This window comes from Drosophila rhopaloa, unplaced genomic scaffold (assembly GCF_018152115.1).
Source record: "Drosophila rhopaloa isolate 14029-0021.01 unplaced genomic scaffold, ASM1815211v1 contig_178, whole genome shotgun sequence".
NCBI lineage: Eukaryota > Metazoa > Arthropoda > Insecta > Diptera > Drosophilidae > Drosophila > Drosophila rhopaloa.
In genome coordinates, this window is record NW_025335059.1 from 6,504,891 (window position 1) to 6,529,166 (window position 24,276).

At 44.1% G+C, this 24,276-nt stretch overlaps 7 protein-coding genes across 9 annotated transcripts; 4 read left to right on the plus strand and 3 right to left on the minus strand.

Annotated features, from left to right (window-relative positions):
- Positions 1–4: 4 nt before the first annotated feature.
- LOC108038585 (stabilizer of axonemal microtubules 1) lies at positions 5–2,480 on the plus strand. The gene is made up of 3 exons (XM_017115415.2): positions 5–1,184; positions 1,585–2,047; positions 2,109–2,480. Exons 1-3 carry the CDS (start codon positions 219–221, stop codon positions 2,162–2,164), a joined length of 1,485 nt encoding a protein of 494 aa, XP_016970904.1. The 5' UTR covers positions 5–218; the 3' UTR covers positions 2,165–2,480.
- Positions 2,476–5,446, minus strand: LOC108038583 (WD repeat-containing protein 3). Its single transcript, XM_017115413.2, has 2 exons — positions 5,205–5,446; positions 2,476–5,145 (listed from the first exon to the last, which is right to left on the minus strand). Exons 1-2 carry the CDS (start codon positions 5,360–5,362, stop codon positions 2,535–2,537), a joined length of 2,769 nt encoding a protein of 922 aa, XP_016970902.2. The 5' UTR covers positions 5,363–5,446; the 3' UTR covers positions 2,476–2,534.
- A 133-nt stretch (positions 5,447–5,579) lies between these two features.
- On the plus strand, positions 5,580–6,130 carry LOC108038589. The gene is made up of 2 exons (XM_017115422.2): positions 5,580–5,696; positions 5,761–6,130. The coding sequence occupies exons 1-2, from the start codon at positions 5,657–5,659 to the stop codon at positions 6,045–6,047; spliced, it is 327 nt and encodes a 108-aa protein (XP_016970911.1). The 5' UTR covers positions 5,580–5,656; the 3' UTR covers positions 6,048–6,130.
- Positions 6,131–6,170: 40 nt separating this feature from the next.
- LOC108038588 (eukaryotic translation initiation factor 1A, X-chromosomal) lies at positions 6,171–14,588 on the minus strand. 3 transcript variants are annotated; one of them, XM_017115419.2, is made up of 3 exons: positions 14,461–14,588; positions 14,084–14,388; positions 6,171–7,402 (listed from the first exon to the last, which is right to left on the minus strand). In XM_017115419.2, exons 2-3 carry the CDS (start codon positions 14,285–14,287, stop codon positions 7,160–7,162), a joined length of 447 nt encoding a protein of 148 aa, XP_016970908.1. In that variant the 5' UTR covers positions 14,288–14,388; positions 14,461–14,588; the 3' UTR covers positions 6,171–7,159. The 3 variants fall into 3 exon arrangements, with proteins under 3 accessions (XP_016970908.1, XP_016970909.1, XP_016970910.1); XM_017115420.2 differs by having other exon boundaries at positions 14,084–14,352; positions 14,461–14,573; XM_017115421.2 differs by having other exon boundaries at positions 14,084–14,393; positions 14,461–14,537.
- On the plus strand, positions 9,554–10,992 carry LOC108038587 (anionic trypsin). Its single transcript, XM_017115418.1, has one exon. The coding sequence runs from the start codon at positions 9,802–9,804 to the stop codon at positions 10,804–10,806; it is 1,005 nt and encodes a 334-aa protein (XP_016970907.1). The 5' UTR covers positions 9,554–9,801; the 3' UTR covers positions 10,807–10,992.
- An 863-nt stretch (positions 14,589–15,451) lies between the features above and the next one.
- On the plus strand, positions 15,452–18,570 carry LOC108038590 (vam6/Vps39-like protein). The gene is made up of 7 exons (XM_017115423.2): positions 15,452–15,581; positions 15,643–16,115; positions 16,177–16,426; positions 16,486–16,733; positions 16,795–17,678; positions 17,736–18,138; positions 18,199–18,570. Exons 1-7 carry the CDS (start codon positions 15,512–15,514, stop codon positions 18,499–18,501), a joined length of 2,631 nt encoding a protein of 876 aa, XP_016970912.1. The 5' UTR covers positions 15,452–15,511; the 3' UTR covers positions 18,502–18,570.
- A 186-nt stretch (positions 18,571–18,756) lies between these two features.
- Positions 18,757–22,569, minus strand: LOC108038591 (probable serine/threonine-protein kinase roco9). The gene is made up of 3 exons (XM_017115424.2): positions 22,476–22,569; positions 19,825–20,746; positions 18,757–19,282 (listed from the first exon to the last, which is right to left on the minus strand). Exons 2-3 carry the CDS (start codon positions 20,690–20,692, stop codon positions 18,774–18,776), a joined length of 1,377 nt encoding a protein of 458 aa, XP_016970913.1. The 5' UTR covers positions 20,693–20,746; positions 22,476–22,569; the 3' UTR covers positions 18,757–18,773.
- Between the last annotated feature and the right edge of the window lie 1,707 nt (positions 22,570–24,276).

The following is a 24,276-nucleotide window of genomic DNA, read 5'->3' on the forward strand; positions in this document are numbered from 1 at the left end:
CTTTGCCTATATAGAACACATCGGGAAACTTTTCGTCGTCAAGTGTCTGAGCAAAATTATTCTTTATTCGTTTTGGAAGTGTTAAGTCCAGTCAACCGGTTCTTAGCTCCGAGCAAACAAAATTATTTCCTTTGACAATTGCCTTGTTTTCGTTGGTTCTACAACCGTGTTGTTTATTTGTCCGTAAGTTTCTGGAATTCGTTATCCAATCCGCAGACATGTCCGGCGATTGCAACACATATTGTCCCACTGCATGTGGTCCGTGCGAGGCGCCCACCGACTTCTCGCCATGTCCGCCGAACTCGACGTGTCCGCCGTGCGATTGCGGCGACTATGCCGGATGTTGCTACCAGCAGCCAGCTCGCACCATGCCCATCCTACCCAAGTCGCACTTCATGCGCTCCACAGCCCCGCTGGACACGGACACCATCTATCGGCGCTCGTTCTACGCCAATTGTGGCGACAACATAAGGGCCCGTCCCGTGATGCCATGCTCCCAGATCCGGGCCTCCACGGCACCGCTGGAAAAGTGCACCATTCAGAAGCTATCCTACATGCCGCCGTGTCCGGTGAAGCGGACGCCACCCATCATCCCCTTGGAGAGCGGTCTGCGTTTCGAGGGGCCCATCTACGCGATGACCTCCCAGAAGCACGACTACGTGCCCAAGGGGATCGTGAAGCGGGATCCCATTGTGCCGCGAGTGGCAATCTGCACGTCGAATGCGCCCATGGAGCGCTGTACCATCCAGAAGCTGAGCTACATGCCCATTGATGTGTGCCAGAATCCGCCGCCGAAGGCCATGATCCAGGGCTCGCACTACTGCAAGCCGGCGGGGCCAATGGAGCGCTGCACCATCCAGAAGCTGTCCTACATGCCGGTCTGCCTGCCGGCCAAGGAGCCCACTCCCTGGGCCGACAAGATCCGCTGTGTGCCGCCGCGCTACTCCAATGTCTGCACCACCTACAACCTGAGCTACATGCCCAACTGCAATGAGGCACGCACCGCTCCGGTGACGCCGCTGACCACCTTGCGCTTCTGCGGCAACGACTCCGGCTCCGGAAGCACGGTCTACAAGCTCAGCTACATGCCAGTCGATGCCTCCCGGACCAAGCCGGCGCCCGTCCTGCCCAGGGACACTTTCTGCAGGCCCAGTGGACCGCTAGAAAGGTGCACCATTCAGAAGGTAAAGTATAGTTTTTATTGCAAATCACCTATAATAACCCAGATTCCGTGGAAACTTCTATATGCTTCATTTTTTACCAATTATAATAGGATTATATAATATTATTAAGAGAGCGAGGATATTAGCTAAGAAAACATCGAAGTTAAAAATGCCCTGTGTAATTGAAAAGCATATTACGCTTTTGTTTAACAAGACGGAATATACATCTGAGTTAAAGACAAGGTCATTAAGGAAATTCATATATAAAGCGGGAAGTTATTTCCTATACGTTGCTGGGAGTACTATTTTACTTCAATAGGAAGTGAAAGGCTTTTGTGTTTATGCGTCCCGACAAGTTTTGGGACATGTATAATGCATATATAATAAATATAATTTACCTTATCCTTCCCTTTTTCTTTAGCTATCCTATCAGCCAAACTGCACAGAGCGAACTCCTCCCATCATACCGATGGAGAATGGACTGCGTTTCGATGGGCCCATGTACGCGATGACCACACAGAAGCACGACTTTGTGGCCAAGCCACACGTGAGGCGCGCTCCGATCATGCCGCGGACCGCCTTCTGCCGGCCCACCGGAGCCATGGAGCGCTGCACGGTGAACAAGCTGTCGTACATGCCGGTGGACGTCACCTGCTTCCCACGGGCTGAGTCCGTCCGGCCGCGACAGGGCTTCTGCCGGAACGAGGGACCCATGGAGAAGTGCACTACGTACAAGCTGAGCTACTTGCCAAACTGTGTGCCGCCCAAGGAACCGTTGCCCTGGGCCAGGTACACATCCTACTGCCGGCCAACAGGTCCTATAGAGAAATGTACCATCCAGAAACTTAGCTACGGCCCACCGGGTGCCTTCCAACGTTGTGGCGGTAGGTTACACATCAGATTTAGTCCTTCTTATTTTAAAAAATAATCACTGAAATTCCACAGGTCCTTGTGGAACTGGTGGCGGCGATGGCCCCTTTCCGAAGGCCGGCATTTGTTGAGCCGGAAATATATTTTGATTGCTCTTTAAATGCGCTTCTCTCCAGCTCATCCTATCTTCTACGTTTTATGTTATACCAAAATCTTCCAGTCCGAGTCAAGGAACACGTTTTATTTTTTTTGTTTTAAAGGCCCATTAACACAGCTCCGCCCTCCGTTTTATTTGCTCCGTAGTCCCTTGATCCATTTTTGCCAGTCTAATAAGTATAAACAGAAAATTCCGAGTGCTCCAAAGCTTAGCTTACAAGTTATAATGTATTCCTTATTGTCAAATTAAAGTATGTTCACAGAAATAAAGAAATCCAGTAAATCATAAAATAATGATAGCATTGTTTAATGGTATTTGTACAAGTAAGTCTAGGGGATTTTGTCTCAAGCCATTTGTATTTGCAACCTTCGCTTGCTGGCCTCCCTCCGCTTCTTGTCCCGCTTTTTGCGGGTCTGTGTGGCCTCTCGGAAGAGTTGGACACCGTCGCGTTGCTCCACTTCGGTTTGGAGCAGGGCTAAGCCGTGCAGGTTCCATCCCAAGACATCCCTTAGCTGTCCGACGTCTCGCTTGAGCATCGAGAGCAGTTTAACCAGCAGAGGCTTCATGTTCTTGGCCGCTGAAATGGGCTTCATGTGCACCTTGAACAGGAAGATGGTGACGCGACAGAGCAGCTCCAGTTGATCGGGTCGCTGGGTCAGTAGAGTGGGCAGGCGCTCAAGAACTTCGCACACAGTGGAAAAGGGCAGCAGGAGCAGTGCCTCCTCCAAATCAGACGCACGTATCCGCATAAGGGTACTGACCAGGAAGTCTACGGGATTCTTCACCTGCAGCGCCTGCATCAGAGGATGCAATTCCGGCTTCTCTTCCGCCTCCAACTCGTATTGTTTCGATATCTCCAGACATTCGAGGATGGATTCAGCAGACTGTTCAGAGCCAACTGTTTTGCGGGAGGGCATCTTGAGACCAGGAAGCAGGGGTACTGTGTTATCCTCGCCCGTGGCCAGTTGCTCATTCTCCATTTGCTCTCGTTCCTCCTCCTGGACATCCTTGAGCACAATAGTCTCTTCCGTGCGCTCGAACATCCTAAGGGTACGATCCGAGCCGCAGGTGACCAGGTACCGACCGTTTGGAGATACTGACAGACAATACGCTTCGCCTATATGTCCAGGCAAAGTAAGAATCTTCTCGAAGTTGTCGCCGTCCCACTGCTTCACCTTGCCATCCTTGCCGCAAGTGAAGAACATGTGCGTCCTGGGTATGAATTGTACACTCATCACCGAATCGTCGTGGGCGAAGATCGAGCGATGGCAGTCTCCAAAGTTCAAGCCCCAAACTTTTACGTTACGATCTGCCGATCCGGTCACAATAAGATTGGAGTCGTAGGAGATGTCCAGGCAGAGCACGGGTAACTTGTGGCCATACAGAGATAGATAGAACTTGAATGTGTCCAAGAAGAATATCTTAACGGTAGCGTCCAGCAAACCCACAGCCAGGTATTTCATGTCGGGACTAACGCCCACGCATAGCACGGTTTCCTCCAGCTTCAGCGTATTCTTGTGCAGCAGGGACAGCACCTTGGTCTGAGCAGCGCCTTCGCCGGAATCGATCAGCTCAAAAGTCCAGATCTTGAGCGTGGAATCGCCGCTGCCAGTAATGCAGCCTTTTTGATCGGGCAACATTGCAATGGACCACAGTTCGCTTTCGTGGGCCGGAATCTCCTCCACAATATCAGCAGCTGCCACATCAACAATGAGAAGTTTGCCGCTCTTCATGCCCAAAAGGACATAGTGATCGCCAGGAACAAACTTTGAACAGAGGATGTAATCCGTTGGCACAGTTCGCAGACACTGCATGGCATCGCGATCCCAGAACTTAAACGATTCTCCGGCACCCGATCCAACGGCTAGGGAATCGTTGCTGAAGCACACGGATCGCACTTCCGACTGATGCCCCAGACGTGTGAGTGACCTCAGCAGTTTCACGCTGGGATCGGCGGCCTTGCGCGTCTTGATAGACGCCTCCAAGGAGTACAAAGTCATGCTGTTGTTGGCCAGACTGACCAGCACACGCAGCTCCTGGTTCTGGCCCAAGACCACATCAATTGACTTTATCTTTTGCTTGGCCCGGATGCTCTCCAGTCGCTTGATTTCATCGCTCAAAGACTGTTCCCTTGACAACTTGGGCTCTTCGGAACCTTCCCCTTCGGCAGTCTTTTTCTCCTTCTTGAGGCGTTTGGCCAAACGTTTCTTCACCTCTTCCGGCGTGCAGATGTAAAAGTTTTCGATCAAATCGTTGGTGCCGTGGCAGGTGAGCACCCGTTCACTGGGATCAGTCACCAGGTTGACGGTGCGACCCTTTCCAGCCCGCTGGATAGTACCGCAGTTGCTTACGCTAATGGGACTTATTGTGTCCTCGTCTTCAATGGACAGGCCCTCGACGGCTGATTCTAGAGTTCCTGTGATGGCGCCATCGTGCTTTCTCAGGCGGTACACATTCATGCCGCTCTCGCCGGCTCCTGCAACCATCAGATCTCCAATAAAGGCCAGTGCCCAGACCTCGGTGCGGTTATCTACGATAGTTTTGAAGCAGAACTGCGTTTCCAAGTTCCAGAACTTGATTTGTGTGTCCTTCGAACAGCTGACCACGATGCTCTCGTCCACCAGTCGCTGCAGGAAGTGGGCGTCCGTGATGGCGGCATTGTGGCCGCTCAAACGGGCCCTGCCAGCCTGCTCCACTACGTCCACGACCACCAGTTCGGTGTCAAGTCCTCCGCTGACCAGGCGCATGCCCTGCAGATCGTACCGCAGAATGCTCACGGCATTCTTGTGCAGCGCCAGCGAGCAGATGGGATCATAGTACCTATCCGAGCTGAGATCGAAGATCTGCACCATGCCGTCTGCATAGCCTACAGCGATGTGCAGGTGATCTGGGGAAACCCTTAAGCAGGTTACCTCAAACTTCTCGCGGCGCAGCGTCAGCTTGCGATCTCCCATTCTGAGGATTAATAAGTATACATTTAAGATCGTAAATCGTAAAAAGTAGATTTAACTCACCGCAAATCCCAAATGATCACATTCTCCGCTGCAGGAGCAGCCACATAGCGGCCCTCCGTCTTGTCCAAAATGGCAAAGTTAACATTGGCGCGGCCGGAGGTGATTATATTAAAGCTGTCTATAGCCCGATAGGCCAAATATTGCTTGGTTAAACCCATTGCAGCATTCAAAACACACAAGTAAAATCAAAATCAACAACACAACCAGCTCGTTTCACGTGTTTAGAGATGAACTAAAGTCGATGTTGGCTTCAATACTATCGATGCCTCCAGACAGTTGGCAACGCGAATGTCTTTCCACTAGTCTGGCAACGCCGAAAATTTTCCGTTAGGCGCCTGCGCTTTTGAAACTGGGAGCCTTAACAAACCCACCCCAAACCGATTGAGATAACTCTGTTTAGCCAACGCAAGCTGCAGTTTTTGCACAAATAGTTGATAAAGAAAAGATCAAAAATGTCTGCTTATCCTAGTGCTTCCGCCTCCCAATCGACAGGTATACTGCAGATAGTTACATTCATAAGTTTTCTATCGAACAATCTATACATAAAATCTTTTAGGAACTTCGGATCTGGACACAGAATCCGTGGAAGTTCTGAGGGAGCGGCTGAGCACCATGAAGCGGCTGATGGCCGAAAGGACGTCCCAGCAGCAGAACAACCCGGTGACCACGGAGGAGATATTCTCCACCAAGCGCCACCGATCGGCCGGCATTATCGACGGCAACTTCCTGAGCATCGCCTTTGGAGGAGCTCTTTTGGTGATCATCACGGTTTCAGTGTACGCATTCTATAATCTATACCACGCCATACTCAAGAAGTTCCCATCGCGCCACGAGGAGCTGTAAACGGTTGCCAAATCCTGTCGGGTTTTCCCACATGAAATGTACGAATCTCTGCATTTAATAATAAACTGTAGCTTGAATTTTAACTAGCAAAGGGAAAAATAAGTGAAAACACCTTAAGGAATCTGCTGTTTTGCATTCGGGTTAATTAACGCCATTTATTGGAGTTCAACTCATTACAAAAATTAATATTCTCTTTACTTTTATACATCAATAATTTTAGTTCGATTTAGATTACATTTAAAAGGAGAGAACTGAATGCATGGACAGCAAAAACAAAAAAGGGGCGTTTGGAATATGATGCCACAATGATAAATCATCTAAATATAACACAGGTGTATAATAAAAACAAGACATGAGACGAAATGCGTAGAAGGAACACTTGGGGGATGGAGCATAGGTTTTTCTGGAGAAAACTCATGGGATTTGATTTGCTTACTCGCTAGCTACAATCGAAACTCCTTTACTATTCATTCGCTGCCTATTGTTCATTATTTCATTCTTTTCTTTTGTCTTAAACTTAGTGTTTGCTAAACTCCTATTTTATATGTATGAGTTGTAGATTTCATTAATATTTTATATTTTTTTTGTTTATTTTTTCATTTAGTTGGATAAATTTGTTGGGTAAATAATAACTAATATCGAATTGTTTCCTTTTCTTTTTTTTAATTCAAATAATATTAGTTTATGTTTTGCATAGTTACTTGAACAGTGTAACAGTTCTACTTTTTTGTTGTATAATTTGTTGGTTAAGGCGGCCATAAATCAAAACATTTGAATTTTGGAACCTACTTGAACTACCAAGTTAAAGAAATTTAAGAGAATATTGAACATTAAAGTTGCTAAAAATGAACTGATACGTTTTGGTTTCTATTTTGTTTATATCTTCGCTATTTTGCTGTTGCTGCGCCGCTCTGAGGATGTTGGTTTTATTAGTTGGATTGATGGTTGCTTAGATCTCGAACAGGACTCGGAGCTACTTGCTTTCTGCTTTTTACAATTGGTTAAATTCCCTACTATTCTCGAACTGACTCTGCTGCTGGTGCTGCCGAGGCGGACGTTCCCGCTGCTCCCGCCGTCGTCGTCCCTCCCGGCGTCACTTTGTTTCTTGTTAATCAGATGTTGTCCACGGAGTCGGCATCGTCCTCCGAACTGATCTCATCGCCGAACTCGATGTCCTCGTCGAAGCCATCCTCCACGAACGTGACTGTCTCGTTGATGCGCACCGACTCGGGGAACTCGCCGTACGTCTTCAGGTTCCTGGCCTCGTCCGGAGTGTACTTTAGGATCACATCCGCCTTCGAGTCCTGGTAGTCACGCAATCCCACCAATATAATGTCGCCCTGGTTAATCCAAACCTGAAAAAGCCAACGGAATCCGTAATCAAACATTTGTTATCTGCAGTTTTTGGGAAAGGCCACGAATCTCTTTCTTTGTGTTATGAGTAATTCTTGGGGAAAAGCAAACTCAATTTTGCAGCTTGTATTCCATGTAATAGATAAAAGATAACTGATCTATGGCGTAGAGCGACTCCGTTCGGGGAATTTCACAAACGAGCGCAACGAATCGCCATGCTAACTGACCTTGGAAGAAGTGTGGCAAACAAGAAGGTTCTATTATATAAGAAAGATATGAGGGCATTGATGGGACAATTTCGCAAGGAGGCAGAAGAAAGCTCACGTGAGTTGCGGAGTAATTAACTTCTTGGGGATCACAATCAGTACTTGAAATAAAACATTAAACATTGATAAATTTAGATTAGAAAAGTCTAGCTGACCACAAACCCATCAAAAACGAGTAGGAAGTCACATGGAGAAGATACCCAAATGGTTCGCCAAGCACTGGCTATTTCCATCAAAGACGCATAATTCCAACTTGTGACGAGATTAGACACTAAGTTATCTCAAAGCCAATCACGAGCTAACCGAATTTCGGTACTGAAGACGATAAGAAAGTCTTTTTGAAATATAAATAACAACGCTCAAAAATCTACCTAATCAGATGCGAATAACGCAGGAGGCCTGACAACAGACAGATATCTTTGATGTGACGTCAAGAAAAGATTGTGAAGGTAGAAAGTGTAAAATGCAGTAAACTTTGGGGGCGATGAGAAAACCCCCTGCAATAGTATCTTACTCAACTGGCAGAGTCAATGACCTAGGACAAGTTGCAAGTGATTCAAAGCCCATTCATAAATTTTCTTCCTAAAGCTATGTACTTCCTGTCGGAAGCACTACGTCCTAGTGGGTGCAATATAAATTCCAATGCCATGCATATATGACACATATATAGAATCCGTTGACCACGTTAGGATCGATAAGCAACGATACCAGGGGTGGCTTTAAAAATAATTAAACGGAATCGAAGCCACTGCCGAATAATTCCCGCATTACGTATGCGCTGGAAATAAACAACTGCTTGGGGCCCTGCGCGAACTTTGGAGTATTTATCATCCATAAAACCCAAATAGATGGCGTCGCGCCGCACTTCCATCCTGCTATCTATTCCATTCCAAAAAGTATTCCCTGTCGCGGAAAACCAGCACGATAGATCATGCCAAATGCGAAGAATCGTGACTAAATTGAATCGAAATTGCCCTATTACGATGGCCAGATGATAAGCGAACCCCTTGGATGGGCACATTCGCCAGCTGGCTGGGAAGCACCCGATTCCTCGACCGATTGCACGGCAGTGTGCCAATGAGTAAGTGAACGAGTGTGTGTGCTCCGTCAGAGGTTTGGCATTCGAGGCAGCAGGTCTCGATATACTATATATAGCCATAGACATCATTGAACTTCAGATTGTAGGGCAGGGCAGTTTGCACTGGTTTGCTATGTTTGAAAGAAGTTTGTGTGCTCCTTCTGTAAGAGTACATGCATTCTAAGTACTGAAGTTCCTTAAACACTAAAATAAAACATTGACTCCTATTAATTCAATTCATTATGAGTTTTCGATTAATAATCTGCTATAAATTGAATCACAGATAATACTTTCATGGTTTTATTCATTTTTTCGGCATAATTTACCTCGATTTCCTTGAGTCATAAAAACATTCCCACACTGAAAACTAAACTAAACTAAATAATAAATTCTTGAATTGATAAAAGTAAGCAGTTGAGTTGTTAATTTGTTAATATTAAGTTTCCAATAAACCCATAAGATACTCTTCCCACGCTTTTCTTATCTACGAGCCAAGTACGCACTTTTCTTACATAATAAAAGCTAGTGTAGATTAGGACCGATTAGAGAGCCATCTCCCGGGGAAGGGCATTCCTGAGCAAGATAGGCCCAATCCTATAACCTTAGCAATACGATTGGCACTCGCCGAATTTCTGCTATCTCAGCCCGTCACTGATAGCGTTCCATATATGGCGCCTTGCGCTCCCGCTTTCTTGGCGATAAGGAGCCACCAACCAACCACAATTTGGGGAGGGAGACTCTCTCCAGAGTGCCTCTCCCTATAAATACAGCCCCCACTCACCGGCGACGGGCAAATCTAAAATCGGCAGCAAGCAAGACACAACTGAACAATAGAAACACGGCAAAATCGGGCCGAATAAAGTGAATTCCATGCCAAAGCGAAACGGAAGACAAGTGAAGTGCTATCGATACGCCAGAACAAGGGCGAAAAGCTAAGACAGTCGCGACCCGAATCCCCAAACGAGTCGCGCCTCCACAACCAAGACCCAAAACCGTCAAAATTACTTACTACTACTCGACGAGTTCGTGCGGCGCGTGCAACCAGAGCGAGGACATCATGCTCTTATCCTACCGATGCATCTACTCGGTCCTGCTGTCCACCATAGCCAGCATTATGGTGGTGCTCAGCTCGGCATCCTCCGGCTCCATGCAGCTACCCACCGTTCGCAAGTGCGGCGGTGGTGGCTCCACTGGAGCAGCCCACACCATGGCCATGAATTTGGCGGCCTACGGGCTGCTGGAGAACCGGATTAGCACTCTGGAAGCACCGCGACAAACGCACTGGAGCAAGAAGTTCCTGGCCAAACGGGAGGCGACTCCCCACTCGGCACCGTACGTGGTCAGCATCCAGATGATGACACCTGATCAGGGACTGGTCCACTACTGTGCCGGCACCATCATCAACGAGCACTGGATCCTGACGGCGGCTCACTGCCTCAGTTCACCGCAGGCGGTGGAAAACTCCGTCATTGTAGCAGGCAGCCACGACATCCACGATCAGAAGGGAGAGGCGTCCAACATCCAAATGCGACACATCGACTACTACGTGCGTCACGAGCTCTATCTCGGCGGAGTGAATCCCTACGATATTGCCCTGATCTACACCAAAACTCCACTGGTCTTCGACTCCTATGTTCAGCCAGCCACGCTGCCGGAGCAGGATGCCCAACCGGATGGCTATGGAACCCTTTACGGGTGGGGCAATGTATCCATGACAGCGGTGCCCAACTATCCGCACCGTCTGCAGGAGGCCAACATGCCCATTCTGGACATGGAGCTGTGCGAACAGATCCTCGCACGCTCCGGTCTCCAGCTGCACGAAACCAATCTGTGCACTGGTCCACTGACTGGAGGCGTTAGTATCTGCACCGCCGACTCCGGCGGACCGCTGATCCAACAGTGCTGCGAGGAGCACTTCGAGCAGGCCAACATCGTCATCGGCATTGTGTCGTGGGGCAAAATGCCCTGCGGCCAGAAGAACGCCCCCTCGGTTTTTGTTCGCGTTTCCGCCTTTACGGATTGGATCAACCAGGTCATCAGCACGGCCACCCAGATCATGTAAGATGATCATCGGAATGATAGGACTTTGGAACATCTTACCCCCCACGAGCTCGAATGTCAAGATATCGAAAAATTAAAAAAAACAAAAGATACAAAAAACCCAAAGAAAAATTCTCTAGATAATCTCACTAGGCAAATAAGCTGAGCAAATATAAAATTATTGCCCAGATTCCTAATTAAAAACGTATTTTAAGCCAATAAAAACATGAATAAAGTTGTGAACAATTAAGTAGAACAAAAACCTCCAAAGCCTTTTTATTTTTAGCTAATCTAATTAAACAAATAGGAATAAAAATAGGATAAGTATGCCCCAATTCCAGCTGGATCACATGAAGAGAGATTGTCTGACCAAATAAGCTCAACAAATAAGAACGAAAATAGATCTGAACTTGAAGTTCGGATTTAATTTAATTGCGCAGATTTAATAAGAAAAGTGCGTACGCACTCTAGTCAATTTGGGACAAGTCGAAGCTAATTGTGAAATAAGCTAGGGCCCTCGGGAAGATAAGAATTCGCGATATATTCTGATTCTGTTGCTGGGCGGGGAGCAGGTGGAGTTTTGGGGGCAAAAACACAACCGCCTTTCGCCTTTCCACGCATTAGTCATGCTCCCGAGCAACGACTGGCCAAAAAAAAAGGGAAATGGAGAGCATGTTACGACTGTCAGATTAGGATCTACGAGTAGATTAGCAGAAAGCTCGTAAAGACCGCTAAATTGGGGCCATCAGCTGACTACTGGATGATTGACAGTCATTTGGGGACAGCCTGCGCGAAAATATGGCACTGTTTACTGCCATGAAAATTGGGTCTAGACATCTGAAAGAGCAAGCTCGTTGAACTTTGAGTCCAACTGTTGCACTTTGAGCCCTTAAGAAATGTGTAATTGGCGAAGCAGCAATGTATAATTCCGCATTTCCAGGAATTATCACTTATTTCATTTAACAGATGGCTCAAATATTGTTCGGTAAAGAAGCACCAAAAACAACACATTATGTATGCAAATTTGATGGTGCGATCAATTACCAGGTATTTTTGTTGGTAAAGATAGAGAATAAAATAAATTAACCATATTTTTTCAGATAGGAAGGGGTATAAATTAATAATCCCTGACTTTTGACTTTTGTAACTGTTCAGCTTTAATTATTTTTGGTAATTTGTATATCCCTATTGTAATACAAAAGTATTATCTTTAAATTATATACGCATGTCGCCCAGAATGTTAGAGTTTTAAAAGTATTTATATATATCTCTTCAATGAGTACAAAATCTATCAACATAAATCTACCAGTGCATGCGCCCATAAATTCCTTAGGAAAAGTACTTGAAAGATTGGGATCTAAAATAAGTGGTTATAGAGCCACATGCATGGGACGCATCCCCTACTAACAGCCAGGACTTACATATCGATTCATTATGTGATCATGTGAGATTACAAATCCATTTATGGATATTAAGAAGCAAAGTTGAAAACAGAAAATTGCGTCGTACTTGCTCACAAATTAAAATTCGCATTCCTTCAATGCCGTGGACACGTCTTTCAAAATTAGATTAGATAAATGCCCCCAACCCCTTGACCAAATTCGATCAACGTATTTTTGCCTTGTCAGGATGTTGTGAGAGGTTAATTTTATGGCGTAGCACGTGTTTTTTTAACACGTTAAAATTCTTTCACCTGGTTTATTGGAAATTGCATTTGAAATCAAAAATGTTCCCCTAAGACAATAGTGAAATCGGTAATCATTAAAAAGGCAGCTTTACAATGGATTAATACAATCTATTGATAAATCAAAAAATGTAATTTATTGCATGTACATACATACATATAAGGATAATGAAGTTTAAAATGTGAACTCTAGGAATACAGTGCAATTGCAAGTGCAAAAATAGAACGTTATCTCTGTTTTTGTTTTTGCAAGGCAAACTTCGATTTCGATCGCTTTATTTGCATTTACATGGCCTATATCTAGCAATTAACCTGGGACATGATTTTCACTGTCAAGGAATTTTTCGGTTGCGTTGCTTTGTTTATAACTTCCCTGCTTGATTTGTTGGCTCCGATTGGACCCCATTGGTGCTATTGTATATTTACTTGACACCCACTACAGCTACTAGACGTCACTAGTTACTCTACGAATTTTGACGTAGCTGATTTTGAATCTTATTTATGACGTCCGTCTCTCGAGGGGTGAAGCACCATTCAAAACTTGACATGTGCTCGTACTTTTCCGAGGAATTGATCTAATCCGTTTATGGAGGACCACGACCAAGGCTAACTCAGGTAGATAAAAGAAGATTAAGACTGCAGACCTACTTTCATAAACCTGCAGCCTTGGGAGAGAGGATATATGCGTGTGTTCTTCTTGTAGTAGGTAACCGAAGTTGCACTCAAAACTAAGGCGAAATTTATAAATACGGGATTGTGTATAGTAGTAATGCGATCTTAGGGAATTTTGGGAACTTTTAATGATCCACATTTATTTTCGACAAATTTTTTCCTATTCTAATATTTATTTTCATGAAATTATTTGGTTTTTGTAATACTTTCCGAATTAAATTTTAATTTAGATAACCAGATAAGTTTTTTTAAAATTCTGTAATTTTTTGATTTAGGTAAAACTTAAATAAAAATCCTCTTTTAGAAACATATTTTGTAATATTATAATTTTTGGTCTTTTTAAAAAATGTCACTATTTTTTAAATAAATTTTATTTATTTATTTAAATTATATTTTTTCTTTAATAATATTTATTCATTTCTGAGCTATATACTGAAAGATTTTATGCGGGATTTTCTATTATAATGGAATTAATGGAAGGTCAATATGTTTATTCAAGTGAAAGTATTTCAGAAACTAAAAAAATACCCCCTGTATTTTCAATGCTAATATTTTGCCTTTTAATACATTTGTACATAGGCACCCGTGTATTATTAATCAGCTGCCCCTCCCTACCAGCCCACTTGCCTTTAATTATGCACTTGCACAAGGACGATGACTCCCACTCAATGGACCAGAGAAGGGAATTCTCTTTGCAAATAGCCAACAAAGAGAGGCAAATACGGCATTGAAAGGCCATATAATGCGAATTAGTTGGGGACTTGCGAACACCCCGAAAATCACCTACACAACTTGCATTTTTGCACAAAAATAATGTAAATACTTAGCTTTGCTGGCAATCAATGACAGAGCGAGTTGGTTAAGAGAGCCACTTAAGAGAGAAATCCCACTCTTTACATAAAAACCCCACTTAAGAGAGGGGCAAAAGAGCACACAAACTCACCTTCTTACGGAGTTTCCCCCGAATGTGACACAGGCGTTTGACGCCATCGAAGCACATTGCCTCCAGACGACCGTTGCCCAGCATCTTGGTCACCTGCGCGTACTCCTGCTGGTCCTCCTTGAAGATCAGCTCTCGCTTCTCGAACTCGTTCTCGTTCTTACCACGACGACGGTTCTTGCCACCTTTTCCTTTATTCTTGGGCATCTCTTTGCTGTTTGCTGCTGCGGCTGCTACTGTTGTTGTTGTCTGCGGGGGTGTTGTTGTCGACGCTGATGCGGGAACAAATCGAAACCGTTAATCACCGACTGCACTAGGCGGGAATGAATGTTACAAACATATCTGGCACGAATGCGTCAATTTAGCCGTTCTAAACTTACAATTTTGTCAAATGTAAATGTGACAATTTCGCCTCGCTAAAGTGAAAAGGACTAGAGGTGGGCGGTTCCGCGCGGAACCAGAGTATCGAACTGGCTTTATCGATAACAGCGAAGAGTCTGGCACCACCGTAGCTAGTTCACCCTCCACACTGAGCGAGAACACGATCCGAGATCCGGTAGCGAGAATACTCCCTACCATAACCGGAGACACTCTCCATAGTTAGTGGAGACACTATTTGCGGTTAATAAAGACTTACTCTGCAGTTGGTGTGGATACGAACCATTTCGAATGTGTATGGATAGTATCGATTAAATTTACATTTTTCCATTATTGTTCTCTTGCCGTAACTTCGCTATTCGAAAATAGTTATATTGTGGATCCATCGGCGACAGCGATGGAAGGGACAGGATGATTTCCTGGTTGTAAATCGAAACTATCGAAACAAAAGCAAAAAATTTAAGCTGTGAATGCCACTTATTTAGCAATTTAATGTAGAATTAAACATTTGACAAACACAGGGTATTGATTAACATTCCAGCTTGATTACAATCATTTTTTGACCGATTTTTACATTTTTCATTAGGTTACATAAGGTTACTCGGTATTTTTCTTGGAAAAGTATTCAAAATGAATTTTTCATCTGTGAATGCGAATTGATTGAAAATTTCACAACGAATTAAATGATCATTATTGACCAACATTTTTTCAAAATTTTTTTATAAAAAACTGACTGCGAGGTCATTATAATGTTGGTAGAAGTTTACAACGCAGGGGAGAAACACTTCATTCACAGGTTGCGGTGCTTACAGGAAATTATTCACAAATTGAATAGTTTATCGGCCTAAAAACTAAGATTAAAAATAATTGTTCCTCCATGAACAGCTTTCTTGAAATTTAACGATTCACTCGTTTACGGAATACCCTTTATTAAAAAATATAAAAATATATTTTTGGGAAGAATGGTATTTTTAATCGTTTTCGGCGTGGTAACACTGGACATAGAAAAATAAACGTTGGCGGAGGATTCTCTGATCCTTTGTTTTGGACAGGATGCACCAGGCCTACAGTGTGCACTCAATCCTTAAGCAGGGCGTGCAGATAGAGTCCATAGCGGCGTATGGTGAGTGGGAGTTACTCGAGAGCCGTACCATTACTCACCGCGTGCATCATCCCAATTCCAGGCAACCATGTCATTCTGGGCACCCGGAGCGGGCAGCTCATCATGTACTCCGTGGACAAGGAGACCGGCGTGGACATGCGGATGTTCAACAAGAACTTTAGCCGGAAACCGATCACTCAGATGGAGGTAATTGGCGCGGAAAACTTGCTCTTTGTGCTTACCGACTACCAGGTGCAGGTGTGCGACATTAGCCGGATCGAAAGCAACTTCGCCTTCATGCATAGTTCCCCGGATACGAAGGGTTGTACGTTGTTCACCATGGACGTGGATTCTCGGAAGTCGACCACCGGCGATGTGGCCACCTTCATTCGGGTGTGCTGCGCCATTAAACGTCGCCTGGTGTTCTTCTTCTGGAAGCAAAACATTCTGGCCTCCCTGAAGCTGAGCATTGATCTAAGCGACGTGCCCCGGACTTTGTGCTGGGTGGGCCATGCCGTCTGCGTGGGCTACAAGGACGAATATGTAATCTACGATGTAAGAGATGCTTTTAAATTATGGTATATTGTGTTTTGATGGCCCACATTTTGTTTTACAGATTTCCAGCAAAACTCCCAAGAAGCACGATCTGTTCCTTACATCCTCCAGTATCAGCAGGGATCCCTGCATCTGCCTCATCCGGAACAACATGCTGGGTATCTCCAAGGACAGCTACCTTGTGGTGGTCGATCCCAGTCGATACAAGGATACCGATGGAACAAACAGCTCCACTGAGGTGCGACCGGGTGGCATGGAGACCAACAGTTCCCTCACTCCTCTGCTGTGGACAAGTCCCTTGCTAGATTTGGGTAGAAAGCAATCTCTATTTTATAATTTTACATCCCTTAACATATTTTTTCACGTATAGTGTGGGATGAGCCATATGCCGTGGGTCGGACCAACAATGCTATCGAGGTGCGCAGTTTGGTGGGCAGGGACACCCTCGTGCAAAGCATTCCCGAGCTGCAAAAGACCAAATTCTTAGTTCATGCCGACAAGGGCACCATCTTTGCTGCCGCCACCTCAGAGCTTTGGTGCATCCGACTTGTGGAAATTCCCATCCAACGTCAACAGTTGCTCCAGCAAAAGAAATTTCAACTGGCCATTGAGCTGACGGTAAGTAGGCATATAAATCCAAACAAACGAAGTATCCTAGTCATTTATATACATTTTTTAGGAAATATCCGAAGAACCGGCGAAGGATAAAGCCCAAACCATTCGCCAGATTCACATGCTGTACGCCAAAGAGCTTTTCACCAATAAGGAGTTCTCTGCGGCTATGAAGGAGTTCGAGAAGGCAGCCATCGACCCCTACGACGTAATAAGACTGTTTCCCAACTTGGTGCCTGAGCCGAAACCCGGCAATGAGGACGCAACCGTGCCCATTTCTAGTACTCCTGCGCTGGAGGATGGCGACCTGGAGAACGCTTACTTGGCACTGATCGAGTACCTGGCCCTGGCCCGCCAGAGGGAAGTTGTAAAGCTTCGAGACACCAAGAGTAGTTCAAAATCATTGCTAGAGATTATAGATACTACATTGCTGAAGTGCTATCTGCAGACGAACGACTCCCTTGTGGCGCCACTTCTTCGACTGAACCAATGCCACTTGGAGGAGTCGGAGAAGACGCTGAAGAAGCACAACAAGATCTCGGAGCTGATAATCCTCTATCAGATGAAGGGCAAGCACAAGGATGCGCTTCAACTCCTCCAAGAGCAGTCGAGCATTGAGGGGTCAGTGCTGCAGGGTCGAAAGCGAACCATACGTTATCTGCAGGAACTGGGCACTGATCATCTGCCGGTGATCTTTGAGTTCTCTGATTGGGTGTTAAATGAGCATCCTGACGAGGGGCTTTCCATTTTCACTGACGAACTTATCGAGGTGGAGTCCCTGCCGCGTGCCAAAGTTCTAGACTTTCTGATTAGCAAACATAAGGCACTGGTCATTCCCTATTTAGAGCACCTGATCACAGTGTGGAAGGACAGCAACACCCTGCTTCACAATGTGCTCATCAAGCAGTATCTTGAGCAGTTTCAGCGTCTTCTTGCGCAGCAGGATAAAGGGTGAGAATCTAGTCATACTACTGGGCTAAAATGTTGTTATAATCAACTGTTTTTTAGAGAGGAAGTTTCCAACCTAAAACCACTCCGCGCCAAGCTCTACAAGATGCTGGAGGAATCCAATGACTATTCACCGGATCGCGTCCTAGAGCAATTCCCCACCAATATGCTGCTGGAGGAGCGCGCACTCATCCTGGGCCGGCTCAAGAAGCACGACAAGGTGCTATCAATCTATATCCATGTTCTGGGCGATGTTGGCAAGGCAACGGCCTATGCGGAAGCCAACTTGAACGATGATGAAAACATATTTCACACATTAATTAAGTGTATATTGGTACCACCCACAGAGCCGCCCTATGAGGGCGTTGCGCTGCATCCAGATTTCGTTCAAGTTAATCGAGAAATGGCTTTGCAAGTGCTGAATGACCACGCTACAAAAATCGATCCATTTGAGATCTTTGAGGTAATTTTAACATACATATCTTATTAATTATGAATGCTAAACACTCTCCGTTTCCGGCAGCTTCTTCCCGACGACCTGCCCATGCCCCAGTTAGAAAAATACCTGGAGAAGTCGATTCGCAAGAAGTTATCTGACAAGCACCAGATGCAAATGATGTGCGGCCTGCTGGAGGCGGAGGCGAAACGTCTGGAGTCAGCGGTGGAAGCGCAGCGAAACATTAGTTTCGAGCTGAACGAGTTCAGCGTGTGTCCCGAGTGCAAGAAGCGCTTACCCAGCCAGTCTGCCTTTGTGCGCTACCCAAACGGGCAGATCGTTCACCTATCCTGTCACGATCGCATCGCCAGGGCGGCCGCTCAGCAATAAATATAAAATACTCTTTTGTGATATCTGATCAAAGTATAAATGGCGAATTAAATGTAACTATGTATATTATTATAACTTCTTTGATGAATTGATGTTACTGAAACTTTACTTTGGCAGTATACATTGAGGGATCCAATTATTTGTATCTTCCATGTTTGGTTTTAAATTATTTAATAAAATTGTTAAAAGACACGCAGAGGTAAAGAAAACCCATATTTGACACATTTATTTGGCTATATTTACAGAAAACTGGGCTTGCACTGACATGGACTTTAGGCCTCTTCGCTGCCATCCATGAGGCTATCGCCGTCGAGGGAGTCGTTGCAGATAGACAGATCGGACTCAGATTGAGCACGACTCATCGATGGCATGGCGCCGGAAAGCGACAGCGAATGCTTGCTGTCCTCGTTATCTTCCTCCTGAAGGCTGGGCGAAGCTGCACTACATCCGGTTGTGAGCTCCGTAGACGCAGAGTGAGCGGCGCTGACAGCCACCGAGACCTGATTGCCCAGTATCGCCGTGCCCGGCAGCTGAGTCTGCCGTATTAAGGCGAGCCGCTGCTGAGTGAGCTCCAGGTGATGCTTGCGCCACTTGATCCGCCTGTTCTGGAACCACACCTTCACCTGTGCCTCCGTCAGCTTGAGTGTGTGGGCCAGATAGAGCCGCTCGGGCCCTACCATGTATTGCTGCCGTTCAAACTCCGCCTCCAGGCACTCCAACTGCTCCGGCGTAAAGATTGTCCGGACGCGCTTGTTCTTCAGCGCGCTTTTTTTGTGTGAGTCTGGAGAATAACGATAGGGTGAGATAGGAGTGAGATTACAACAGTTGAAGTTGAAGTCAGACGATCAAATTTGAACAAAAAATTTACTCTTACATATATGAGGGCCATAAACTTTCATAGAAAAACAAAAATAGTTAAATGCAATGTTAAATGTTTAAATTGAATTTTCGTCTATCAATAGATAATATGGTATAAAAGAAGACAGAGAGGCGAATATATGACTAAACCTAAAGATATAATTATCTTGCTAAAGGCTTCACAGCGTTTTTTTATATATATATAATAAAACATTTAAAGACTTAACCATGAAATTAAAAAAATAATTTTTTTTTTCAATATTATTTTGTTATAGGCCATGTTTAGATTGAGAGTTCGCTTTAACAAGAAGCTGTGTATTTTATTTAATTGGTCAATGAAACACCAGGGAGCTATTTTTCTTTAAGGTATATTCGGCTGTTCTACAAACAAATTATCTGAAGCAGGTATCTTTATGCCTTAAAAATCGCAGTATTCAATATTTAGTCTACAGTGCACCTGCTTACCCGACTTGAGTTTCTCGCGCTGAAAGCTTAGCGTGGCCTGCTGCTGGGCGTGGTGTTGCTGGTGGAGCTGCTGCAGGCTTTGTAAAGCGGAGGGAGCTGCTCCCACGGCGGCGGCCACAGCGGCGAATCCCGACTGATGGGGATGCGGATGTCCGCTATGCAGGTAACGTCCACTGCCGGCACCACTATCACAATTGAAGTTGTTTACACTCTGGCTGCTGTTGTTGCCTTTGTTGTTATTGTTGTTGTTGCTCGTGTAGCACTTGTTGTTGTCGTCTCCGTTGTTGTTGTCGTGAAGGGACAGATTGATGGCATTGTTGTAGTCCTTTCGCTGGCTCTGCAGGCCCAAAATGGCGGCGATGGTAAAGGACTTGCCCATGTCGAGGGAGGAATGCGCCGCTGCCGCCTCAATGAGCTGCGCGTGCGACGTCGCAGTGGCAGCCGCCGCCAACTGTTCCCGGTGGTTGCTGTTGCTGCTGTGGCAGCTATTGTTGCTACTGCTGTTGCTGCTTGTGTTGCTGTTGCCGGTGGTGTTGTTGCTGCCAGTTGTCGGTGGGTGGTGGCCATCCAGGTGGGGTTGGTGGATTTGCTGATAATGATGTGGCTGTTGCAGCTGATGATGATGTTGCTGCTGGTGCTCCATTTGGTATGAGCTCTGACCCGCCGAGACGGCGGCTGCCGCTGCTGCAGCCGCTGCCAGCGCTGCCGAGGGCAGCGCATGATGCGGTTGACCATGTGCCGGGATGCCCCCTCCCAGACTCCCCAGTCCGCCGACCCCTGACCCTCCGCCGCCACTGGCTTGTGTGTTATGCAATGCCAGGAAGTGCGACAAGGGATTTGCGTGATATTTGGAAGGATTCTGCAGCATGCTTAGGTATTTGCCACTGTCTCCAAGTTGTCGACTGCCCCCAGGACTCGTTCTCTGCAAATGGAAGAAATGGGAGATGCCACAGTTTAATTGTTGCTTAGTTGCCGAGTTGCAGCGGTTTCCAAATGTCAACGACTCCCTGATTAAATACACAATTAAGTGAAATATGATCACAGCCATGAGAAGTTACTCTACCATGAAGTGTTTGGTCAGCAGTGGTATGAGATGGGACAATGGAAGGTTAGGACGACCCCTCCCTTGGCACCTTTCCCTACGCACAGCAAAGAAACCTGGCAATAATTTAAGAAACTTTTCCTACAACTTTAAAAATAAAAAAATGCCTATGTGCTACATAAAAATATCATCTAGTTTAGAGAATTTATAGTTTTTATGTTCAAACTATGTAATTTATTAAAAAAAAAATGTAAATGATAGTTCTGATTTTGAAAATATTTGCTTTAATAAAATCTTTAGACAATTTCGAAAAGTTTTTGGTTTTACATCTATATACTTCTACAACTATATTTTCACTACAAAAGTTAGAGCAGATGGTATATTCGACATATTTTTGAAATGGTTTATTAGGTGATATTTTTTCCGGTGCACCATTTCCAATTCGTACTCAAAGCAAATGCATTCATTTGCTTAATTGCTGGTCCTCTCGCTTGCACTTAGTTCCCAGTTAAACCTGAATCGGTGGCAATGTGATAGCCTAATTGAGACTTTGTCACAGTTTGCTGCTTTATTGTGGCTGCTGCTTATGCTGGCAATGAAGTTACTTCTCCAGGTGCGTGAACCATCCCAAATCTCAGCCATCCACTCAGTTGTCTCCTATTGTTTGCGTTGTTGGCCAAATATGTGAATGTCTCAAGCTGCATTTAAGCTGATTTGACTAAACAGCTCCAGTTGACGTCGTGTGCGAGCCAAATGAGCTTCATTAGGAGAATGCAAATTGGGTGTAACAAGTGGATTTCACACACATTCCGGATTGGAATTTCTGGGGACATAAACTAGCTGCATTAGGTTGGTAGCTCTGATTCGGCAGAGAAGGTAAATATAGCCTTTTTCGTTTCATCTGGTTCACATTGGTGTTATTTAAAAATATTTCTTAAAAACTGATGGTTAAAGGCTAGTTCTCTTTTCTTTATTTAAGACAACAACAAATTATTAAGTTTATATAGCTTTTATTTAAAAGTTAGGTTAAGCTTAACATGGAAATGAGAAAACAGGTAAAATCTTTCAAATCGTTATTTTCGACAAAACCACTTTATAATTGCAAAACTAAAATAGTTGAAGATATAGAAATTAGTTTGTTGATAAACCCTATTTGTTTATATCATTTATTAAACCAAATTTCCAAAAGAAACTTAAATTTATTGAAGAAAAGACACTTCATGTATAAATGAAATGTTGTTGAACAAAGATTTTGTATTAAAAAGCTATACAATTTAGGAAAACACTTCTAAATTAATTTGTTTTTGTTGAGTTGACTAATAATTTAAATAACTTTATCATTGTATGAACCACACAACAAATAAATGAAATCAATGTTTGTAACTTAAAAAACCAAGCCTGGTATAGAATTGAAAGCTTCATATAAGTGAATATTTATGTTTAAACATCATAATCAGGTTTTAAACACTTTTACTCCTCGATTTTTTATTTGATTTAATGGATTTATTATTAATTGTCCAAAAAGTTTGGGTAGGTTTCTTTCTGAATAAGAACGCTGTCAGTTCTTGGCTTAGACAAAAAATACATTTTTATTGCAACATATACAAACCTTTTCTAAAAATACAATTCAATGTACATTCATCCAATTTCAGTGGCGATCCGCAAAAAGGTAATCCAATAAATATCCAATATTCCAGTGCAATATTCACATTAACTTCCGGAAAATAGAATTCACTCCGGAAAATCAGTTTTTCCGACGGCACTGCACAAAGTGTTGCCTACAGTTCTGCGCCTTACGGTTGGCTCTAACGGAAATCGCACAAGAAATCCAAGTGGAAATTGGGGAAAACTTTTGATATTCGGAAACGCATGCGAACGCGAACGTGTTGCAAACTGAACTGAACTCAAAAGTTCGTGGCCGTAAAATTTTTACAATATTGGCAGCAGCCGACGCCGGCAGCGCCGTTAATTTTGGCAGCGCTGCTTTGGCGTGACTGTGTGAATACGTGTGCGAGTGAGCGATACTTTTTGTGGGTGTGCGTGAGCTGCCGTTGTGATTTTTCTAGCCGCTTCCTTTTGCGTTTTTTGCTCTCAACTAGGGTTGTCAAATCTGTTAGGTTTTACTTTTTTATATATAAGTAAATCTGCTGTTACCCAAGTTTTTATTTTTTGATTGCGTAGTTATGTGATTGAATTGTTTTTAATGTTTTCAAGAGTTCTACTTTAAAATGTGTACTTAATTTGTGTCCAAAGCATCAAGCCATTTTTTAAACAATTTTTATTATATATTTATGAGCTACATATTCCGCATAGTTTTAACATAAGCTTGACAACCCTGCTCTTAACTTAGAGCAGAGCCATTGAAAGAGGGCAACGAAGTAAAGAAGAAGGAGATGTAGAAGTGGCATAACAACATCGTCAACCGAAGCCTCACCATCATCATCGTCATTATCCAGGAGCAACCCCCATGCAGTTACATAAAAAGAATTCACCCACCAAAGCGAATAACCCACCGACCAATCTACCACCCACCACCCAAACCACCCACCTATCAGAGCAACCTTGCCCACACCCATTTGGGGGCGAGTGTATGAAAAGTTATTGAAATTATGATATAAATGGATAATTGGTTCACTTATTCTGTCTCCCTTGCTCATGGCAAAATGGGCGGTACCAAAACCAGGATAAAAATTAATGAAAAACAATATGGCGACGCTGTGAATAAGTGGAAAACTCACTGTAGTAGGGCTATGTCGCGACAGACAAAATTAATGAAGCAATAAGCGACGGAAATGTCGTAATATGTAAGTAAATATCCAGATTTATAAAGTGAAGCAGGAGAAATAGTAATGGTAGTGAAAAAAAGGAGAGAGGAAATTAATGTTGATTATTACGTAAAAAATAAGAAATTCACTTGTTTTTTACACCTTCTTTCGTTTGTTAAACAAACTCAGGACATTTCTAATACATTTTCCTATTAACTCTTTGTCATTTAAACTAGATGTATTTTTTTTGTGCTTTTAATTTAGTCATAATTTATCCTAAAAAGTAGTTGTTTTTTTTAAATAAATTAGTTTTATAAACTCGTAAGAGAACTACTTTTTAAAACAAAGCTACTTCCCAAATATGACATTATAAAATCCCAATGGAGTATTTTCACTCATATTGAAGTAAAGATTTTTTAATGGTAAATAATAATAATTACATTCTTAGCTGAAAAGGGAAATTCGATTATTTTGTGTGCCAACTCATTCTCAGGCGAAATCGAAACTAATTTGGTAGCGGGTAGTCAAACTATCTTCAGCCGCAGCGCACACCCAAAACTCAACCCCAATTGCTCCACCCCTTTTCCACCAAGTGGGTCTTCAATTTACCGTTTGATAAACTACCAGGAATGCCAACGATCATTA